The 9636-nt window shown below is 36.5% G+C and overlaps 1 protein-coding gene across 1 annotated transcript in view; it reads left to right on the forward strand.

Moving 5' to 3' along the window:
* The window catches only part of LOC100158703 (optomotor-blind protein), a 62776-nt gene that overhangs the window by 43213 nt on the left and 9927 nt on the right, over positions 1 to 9636 (forward strand). Inside the window, exons 6-10 of the mRNA XM_029486234.1 lie at positions 1227 to 1373; positions 1510 to 1586; positions 6614 to 6789; positions 6875 to 7099; positions 9211 to 9631. Coding sequence (XP_029342094.1) covers positions 1227 to 1373; positions 1510 to 1586; positions 6614 to 6789; positions 6875 to 7099; positions 9211 to 9631 — 1046 coding nt within the window. The remainder of the gene's footprint in view (positions 1 to 1226; positions 1374 to 1509; positions 1587 to 6613; positions 6790 to 6874; positions 7100 to 9210; positions 9632 to 9636) is intronic.

Below are 9636 nucleotides of genomic sequence, written 5' to 3' on the forward strand. Positions count from 1 at the left end.
ATACTACACGCTCGTATATTATATATAGTATATAAAAGCGGAATGGCGGGAAAAATGACACACGTGTGACCCTGAATTAGAGAATAAAAAAAAATTGTCTTTTTCGATTCTATAGTATTCGGCGGAGGTTATATATACGAAATTGGTACGGTTGCACGTTTATATACATTATTATAATATTATTTTTATCCGGCGTGGGAGATCACTCGTACACGCCGCTGTGATCGATCGCAATCGGAAAACGATTATCGATTTCCGACCGCTTCTTACATCATATTGGTACAGTCCTATAAATACATTATACATCATAATAATATTATTTGCATTGATTTCGTGTTTAATATCGTATAATAGTATATTATTATGTGCTGCGCGTGTGTGACGTCGTATATATTATATTATATTATTGCGATTGTCGGCTGGTCGACAAAACTAATACACTGGAAACCCGTAATTAGGTTTATCAAATAATACGATACCAACGGGTAATTATTTTTATTCGTTAAACTTTTAATATACGTAAACGGGTGTTTTTAAATACCCTATTATTAGTCCGTTTTCGATTGTATTTAATTGTTTCATATAGTTGTCACGAATACAATATATTAATATATTATTACTATATGGCACTATTTGAATAAATGTTGAAAAAAAAAAAACAAAAACGACAACGGTTATTAATTATTTAAAAATCGTATTTCGAAAATTAATTATACATTGATAGTAACAGTAATAATTAGTACCGCGCACGGGGGAAGTTTTCATGTTTTTTTTTTTTGTTTTTTCTACGGTATTTAATTAGGTAGTGCTTGCTAGTTACCGTATACACGGACCACAAATACAACCGAATCGTGTCGTTTCGGCAACTGTGTAAAATGTATATTATACTTTGGTGAAACCGAACTGTAGTAGTGACCTATATATATACATATTATGCATTGTACGTATTGTCGTAACAACCATTTTTCGGGGTGAAAAAAAAAATTCGCCGGATATGTCGTTCCGCATTTTGTTAATGTGTCGTGTTCGTATATTATACGAGGGTTTTTAATAATTCATACAGCCTTTTATCTCCGGCCAATCGGCACCTGTGTCCCGACACATCAGGTGCCTCGCGCGTATAAATCAAACGGCCCCTTTCGCGTCCACCTCGTGTCGCGCGTTCAAATATAATAAATTATCTATATAATTGTATCTTTTCTTTCTGTCTGTCTCTCTCTCTCTAGACCATATTGAACTCGATGCACAAATACCAGCCACGTTTCCATCTAGTCAGAGCCAACGACATTATCAAGTTGCCGTACTCAACTTTCCGTACGTACGTGTTCAAGGAAACCGAGTTCATCGCCGTCACGGCTTATCAAAACGAAAAGGTAATTATTAATCTCTGCGTATAATATTACGGCTGGAGGATTGATTGACGTTCGATCAATTAAATCGCAGTAAAAAGATGCACGTCAATTGCAGTCATAACGTATACTCACACGTGCCTATATATTCTACTTACAGATAACTCAGTTAAAAATCGACAACAATCCGTTCGCCAAAGGGTTCCGGGACACCGGTGCCGGTAAACGAGAAAAAAAGTGAGTACAAGCATTATTGTTTATTTACGCACATTTAAGAATTATTGTGGCACACGATCTAATAATATACATAATATACGCTATCTCGATACATGTATAATAATATTACGGAATACGGATGTTATAATAACGAATATTGTACTTCATAAAAACCGTCGTAGATGCCAATTTTAGGTAGGTATACGTATTTTTATTATCATTAGTGGTTTGAAAACCAAAACCGTTTCCCCTTTGTTCGCCGTCGAAATTACCTTCAATTGATATTATATATGACGAGCGCACACGTTCACTATAATATTATTATGCACATACATACACAAATCGTGAAAACGATCGTCCGATAAAAACACAAAAAACTACGTGTACAGAACGATACGATTTACATTTTTATTTTTTTCTATCGTCATTATTATTACTATTATTTTTTTACCGGTCGGAAGTACGATTATTGTTATAATATACCAAAACACAAACACACACACATACATATACAATATTTTACGCGATACCGTTTCGTTCTGTCACGTCGCGTGTGTGCTATATAACGAACCCGCCGTGTAATAGCTTTTTTAAAGTGTGACGCGCGCGATGGAGATGATTTATCAGTGGAGGTACCTATGTTATATAAATAATTTGTGGACACTGAACACATATTATTATATTATTATCAGTAGATTTCAATGCGGTCACCGTCGCGTGATTGTTGACGCTCGCCCGCGTATAACGCAACTCATCGCTTATATTATAATATTATGTTACACCATATAATAATACAATATATTATAATAATATAATACTATAGAATAGTTAATTCTACACACGTATAAAAATATACAAAAAAACGTAATGAAAAAATGAATAACGAAAACCACTAAAGGTTACAAACACACACAATCATAATAATAATATTATTACAGTAGGTACTGCGAAGGCAGCAAAAGCGATATTATAATTTATAATATTATTATCGCTGTATATTAGTCGTTTATTGATTTTTCGCCGACAATTGTCCACCCTTTTATTCAGTAGTTAGTTTAGTATTAGTCGGTCGGTTCGGTTTGCCTTTTTCATATACATATATATGTATACAATAAGACTTAATGATATGCGAGGCGTCGTCGTCACGGGATAAAGGTCAAAGTGAGTGAGACGGTTTCGGGTGTGCGCTGCACGAATTACTATACGGGCGGTGCGTTTGTATTATTTTTTTTTTTATTATTATTATTACTACTATATATAGTTTAGCCTTTATGTTAGTTAGGCATAGAGAGGCGAGAGGGTGAACGGATAGTTCAGAGTGACGAAAGGGAGGGTTGAAAGGAAAGGACGAAAAGAAACGTGTATATATATATTATATATTCACTCACACGCGGGCGTGTACACTAAAAAAAGAGAGGAGATCCCACTAATGACACCGCAAAGGTCGCGAGCGTATATAGAGTCGTCGTGAAATGCCTTTTAATTTAAAAAGTCGACGCCCACCAGATATATCTAATAATAATGCGACGGATATCATCGCAGTAGGGGAGAGGGTGGTGAGGGGTGCTGTTCGCGGCCCATTTAATTCCGTGCAAAAGGCTATGTACGAATATATACTGCCGCCGCGTTTGAAAACTCCCGGTCGGTAAGATAGGTGAGCGATGTTGGGGATGGGCGGAATGGGCTTTGGTAAAAAAAAAAATATAACCGCATAACTCGAAACATTTTAAACGTTCCCCGGGGATATTACTGCAGTGGCCCGAGTATAATTTCGCCGTGACCCTCCGCGAGCATTTTAATTGTATACTGGGCCACCGTGCCGTGACCCGCACACGAGTTCTATCGTTTACACCAAAGACCCGGGTGACGTATAAACGACTACGTAAAAAATGTAAATAACATTTTGTGAACTTTTCACCGCAAACGTTCTCATTTTTCGCAAGTTTTTAATTACGCGTTTCAAAAAATGTAAATTAAACTCTATAAGTAATGCTAAAATCTCAATTCGTTTGTCAGTTGCGTCGTCGCCTATATATATATATATAGGTAGTATAATTAATGTATTTCACCAGCGGCGTGGTTTACCGTTGTTTAGCCTCGGTTTTCGGATTCATGAACAATATACAGCGGTAGGTAACTTACTGTCAGTAAGACTAATAGGCCTTTAATACGCATCGCTTGCCGTGGCTCCAAAAAAGGCAAAAATTATTCAGAAAAGCGAATTGGAAGTAAACCGTCAAAAGTGCGGTTTTCCAGTTGGGCTATAGCAATAGTCTGTAGCGGATGATTTCAAACATTATGTAGTCTTTTCCTAGGCGTAATATTTACCCCCACCTCCCCTGAATGTATTTTCATAACGCGAATGATGGCTTCACCTCCGCGTCGTTAGACCCGATCGACTATATATATATATATATATATATATATATATATATAATCGTTGAACAATAATATAATAATATACGCGAACACACCACCCCTAGCTTGGAAGGCTTTCCGGGTCGGGTCAAGCCTGGTTTCGCGTGCAGTACCTATACACTACACTTAAATGCATATTATACGCTTATTACCATGGGTATAATATTATTATACCGTCTCGTCTAATTCGTTCGACGCCCGAGACATAACGTGCACGCGCACACCCGACTCCGTAACTGTTTAATATATAATATCGTGTCGTCGTCGTTGTTGTTATACACACCTCGACCGGTACATATTATATTATTATATTAAAAGAAGCGCCTGCGTGTGTGTATAATATAGGTATACATAAACGGTGCATAGCAACAACGACTAGGCAGCAGGTATAATACGGCAGAGACGGTACGCGAGTGTGTGTACATGCACGTAAAAAATATAATAATAATAATAATAATAATACATGTTACATGTACGTAGCAGGTAGAGTAGTAGTAATAGGTTAGGTGCCGAGGAGGCGGCCGACGGAAATATTGTAATAATAAATTACTGCCGCCGGCAGAGCCACTCGGTTTGTTTGTTTTTTATTCGGGCGGCTGCTGTTGCCGTCGCTGATATCCATTGATAAAAAAAAAAAAAAATATTAATATTTTCGTTTTCTACCTTAATGTTCGTCGTTTTGTCTGCATCTGTTAAATGCTTCACGCTCGATTAGTACAATAATAATAATAATAATATAGTATTATTAATATATTTATCATAGTGTATCGAATTGATATACAATATTTTCAATAAAACAAGTTTAAATATAGGCAATCGCGTATTTGAATTTCTTTAATCGTTTATATTATAAACTCATATATTGTAAACACAGACGTCCGATTGACCGCCCACCACCGTTGTCGGCGGGAAAACTCGCCAACAAAGTTCTATTATATCATAGACATATTATTACGTCATCATTATATGTAGGTACTTCCTGGTTCCGAATTCCAACGAAACACTATATTAATAATTATAATGATTTAGTGTGCAATTGTGTGCGCTTTGTGGTGGACGGTGGTGTATAATAATGTAATATTGTTCACACTCGCCGGAACCTGCATGATTGTTATTATTTGTCTGCAGACACCTAAAATAATCGACACGGCCTTGTGTTCACGGTATATTATTTTCAAGCCCGCTCAGAATTATAATTATAAAATAAATCGAAACGTATCGGATGGATTTTGAAAAATATTATATTTGTTTAAGTACGACTATAAGAACAAAGTGATAACAAAAAACTTAACACACACACACACACACACACACACACACACACACACAACACACACACGCAGATAGTTTCCTCGTCGTGTAATTTACACTGCTGCCGGGCGCTAGCTGATGTTGGTCCACACAAGTCAACACCTCGGGAAAGATCATAATAATAATCGAGCTTCACGACTTTTGTTATTGTAATATCATCATCCTCGGGGTGGCGGAGGAGGGTAGGAGAAGCGAGGAGCTACTCGTGTACTGTGTACACCGGTTTTCTCGACACGCATTGTGCACTGCACCATTGTAAGAACAACGATTTTATTAATTATTATAATATGTATACTTGTATAGTTTAACCTATCAACTTTTTTTTTCACGGCTCTTTAATATTATATACGTCATATAATTTCAATAATTCAAGTTATTTTTTTTGTTACATTCGGGTTGTTTATTACACGGACGACGAATGATTTTACAAATAATAATTGTAATCGTCTGTAATATACTATACCTAATATACTAATAATATCGTGTATACCTAAATAGCTGGCGCCAGGTAAGGCGGCGAAGCGCCATATACGGATCCATGAAACGATTATTATTATTTTTGTAGCGCCCGACCGTAATCAAATGTCAATCCGAATCCATTAGCAAACCTACATAGGTACCTAGTGCTTTATATCTCCGGACAAAAATGGTAAAGAAATCATCATCGTCATGTTATCGCTACTGCCGAGACTGGTTAGATTCGTTTTTTTGATTTCCTTTTCGCACGTTTTTTTCTTACTGTGAAAAAAAAACTATAATAATAATAATACTATATTATGATTATATAGGTACACGAGAATTCGGTAAACGAGATAATGTAATTTGTCGTTACTCGTTTTGGGCTTAACGCGACAGACACAGACCTCCTGCAGGAGGTAGCGGGTGACGTGCGATAGTTAAAGAAGTACGTTGCTTCGTAGTGTTTAATGACTCATTATTAATGAGGGCCGGTCGTGTTTAGTGAGGTACCTATCTGGTACTTTATATACCTATACTATTATAAGGCAGATAAATGCATTTTTCCATCGCGAATAGTGCCATTACTGAAAACAACTACCTACTACTAGTATTACGCTACTTCCAACCACTTATTAAAATATATATAACTCCGTTCAAAAAAATAAATATGTCGATTGATCATTCGCGCGAAAAGAGAGCAAAAAAATTTTCAACCACGCGATTCTTTGATCGTATATTATTATATATGTATGAGTAGACACGATAAAGCTTAACAGTTATTTCGTATATAGAGATCGTTTCAAGCTTATTTTTGTTTTTCTGTCAATCTACAGATGTGTACAACGTAATGGTGTTTTCAGGCAAGCAATGTTAACGGCTCAGCGACACGGTGGCCAAACGGTCCAAAGCCAGGACGAAAAGCCCTCGGGTTCAGATCACGAGGACGACAAACCACTGGATGTGGTCGGTGGAGGCGACCCTGACTCACCAATTTCTGCCCACCACCACCACCATCACCACCAACCCCACCAACCCGGTAAGTCCAGATCACAAACACCTTTCAATCCGAAGATTTCGATTTCGATTTTACTAAAGTGAATGGGTTTTTTTAATCAATATAGGTTCGTGGTTTTCGGGATTGGCTGATGGTAGTTTGCTCCTTGAGGACGCTATGAGGAGGCGCCTTGCCGGTCACCCGGCCCTTCACCACGCAGCATTCCTGCAACACCATCATCACCAACAAGCTCACCAGCAGGAAATTGACAGCGAACAAGAAAGCAGTTGTTCCGAATCAGGACGGGAAAGAATGAACTCACCGTCTGACAAGGAGTCAGCTGGTCCTTCTGGTAAGAAACACAATTAATTACTAGACTATTCGGTTTGCACTTAAAACCGCATACTTATAATTTTGACAAAACGGTCGATGGACAAAATTGCACAATTTATCGGTTTATTTCATAGCTAATAAATACCGCTCACTATCTATGTATTATGTACGTCAAAAGTCAAAACCTTTTACCAAGATTATTAAAGAAAGTAGTTTTAAATTGTGATATTATTATTTATTAACACCCTAAATGAATTATACTTACTTATTGTCATAAAGAAGATGAAATTGATATTGTAACTAGTAAAAACAATATTAAACTAAGGTTAGGTTAGGTAAAATTCAAGGTATAATTTAATTAAATTGTTGTGTTTAAATAAATAATACATTTAAAATAAACATTATATATACCTACCTTCATTTTTAAGAAAGTGTATCATTCATTAAAAAGTGTATAGATTTTGGATACAGCAACCTTAAAAAAGTATGTGGTTTTGTCTCCTGTATACGCAAGTTGTATACATAAGTTATAACTGATAAGTATAATATATATATATATATCAAGTATTTATATGTTTACAATATGTCCAGTAAAAATGGATTAGAATTATTATTAGAAAACTTCAACCGTAAACAAACGATTTCATGAGAATAATAACATCCTACTGTTTTCCAAAACGTATACAGGATAAAATATTTAAGAGGGTGCCCGTATAAGAACGGTCCAGTGCACGATTCTAGCTTAACTCTCTTTATCCGTTATCTTACAAAGTCCTTATCAAATTAGTTTTGGAAATAAAGAATTTAATAGAAATAAAACATCACTAAGAATTAAGATAAATATTTATCTAAAACATCTAAGTATTGTACAAAATACACAAAGACTTTATTCCAGGGAACGCAATATAATGCTAAAAACGAAACTATTGTGTTGGGCCATAGTTCTTGTTGAAAAGACATATTTTTTGTCAACCCTATGAGTTCATGAGTCACATTTGTTATGAATAACATATTTTAAGCAAATACGAACTGACCATTAATTTAAGTTTTTAAATCTTTCAAAACGTGGGAAAATACACATATCTACGTGATTTGGGGCAACTATGATCAACGAATGTTCTCCAATAAATATTACCAACCACTTAAAAAAAAGGTGGGTAAGTGGATGTCGCTCTGCTGTACAGTAGGTTACAAGTGGGTCACTGTATAATGGATGGTATTAAATTTGAATTCAATGATATAATATCATTGTATAAGAAAAACGATTCTGAGCGGAGATTGTATGTCAGTCTAGGTATAAGACATAATATTATATTATAGTCTTTTTTTTTTCTGTTTCAACCGACGGCGTCGTGGGGACAGCTTTCGCAATACTTCCGCGAATTATATTATAGTCTATAGTATTTAAAAAAAATTGACCTATAATAGGTACATATAATAAATTCCAAATTAATCATATCATAATATCTATTAGGTACTTATAACGCGATATACATCAACAAAAAACCGTGGTACTATCATAGATATATTATAATAGTATACTTTAGAAGTTTCAAGTACCCACGAATAATATTATACAATCACAACAAAATAACTAAAATAGTTATCCTAGGTTTTTAATATGTAATTTCGTTCAAATTTGTACTTAAAATGACTATAAAAACAAACTGTGTAAATGTATTTTTTAGATTTTTTGGTAACAGAATTAATTACTTACGTGGAATCTTGTTTTAAATTTTCAATTCTTAGATACAAAAATTGAACATTTTATAAATTTTTAACTACAAAATAATTTTAAATTTTGACCTCCCCAATGCACCAACGATATTCACTTTCTGATCGAACAAGATACTGAAGTTGAAAATCGTAGCATTATTTCGACTACTTATCGTGTACACAGACACAAAAAAAATAAATAAAAAAAAAAATAAAAAAAAACACACATCATTGTAAAATCAATACATTCATCGTTCCACTCAGAATCTAAAATGTATCTTATATATATAATGGATAAACGAAATTTCCTATTTCTCCCGTCATAGATCGTATTAGCCATTGTTAGTGGCAATTTTTAATATAATATTATACAATTCCCACAATATTCATGTCATTCGTTTTGTGTTCCCACAGGACCCGGACACAGTCCTATCGACTACCCATTACCGAACGTTTCATTCGGACCACCGCTCCCAACGTCGCCGCACCTATTGCCGTACTTGTATCCAGGCATGTACCCCGGTGGCCCTGGCCTGGGAGGTCCGCTTTGCCCGTCTGCGCTCAGTCCCACCACCAATCTGCTGTTCAATGCTCAGCTGGCGCTGGCCGCTCACCACCCGGGGTCGCTGTTCACGCAGGCGTACCTGCAGGGCGCCGCAGCCGGCGGCGGTGGTGGCGGTGGCGGCGGCAGCCACCCGTTCAAGATGACCACCAGTGGACTGGCCGCGGCCGCTGGCCTGGGCCGGTTTCACCCGTACCACCTCGGCCTTCACCACCCGCTTCACCCGTCGTCCGTCGGCTCGGCGTTCGAAACTGTGACGCCGGGCCGGTGTTCGTCGG

This window comes from Acyrthosiphon pisum, chromosome A1 (assembly GCF_005508785.2).
Source record: "Acyrthosiphon pisum isolate AL4f chromosome A1, pea_aphid_22Mar2018_4r6ur, whole genome shotgun sequence".
In the NCBI taxonomy this organism is placed as follows: domain Eukaryota; kingdom Metazoa; phylum Arthropoda; class Insecta; order Hemiptera; family Aphididae; genus Acyrthosiphon; species Acyrthosiphon pisum.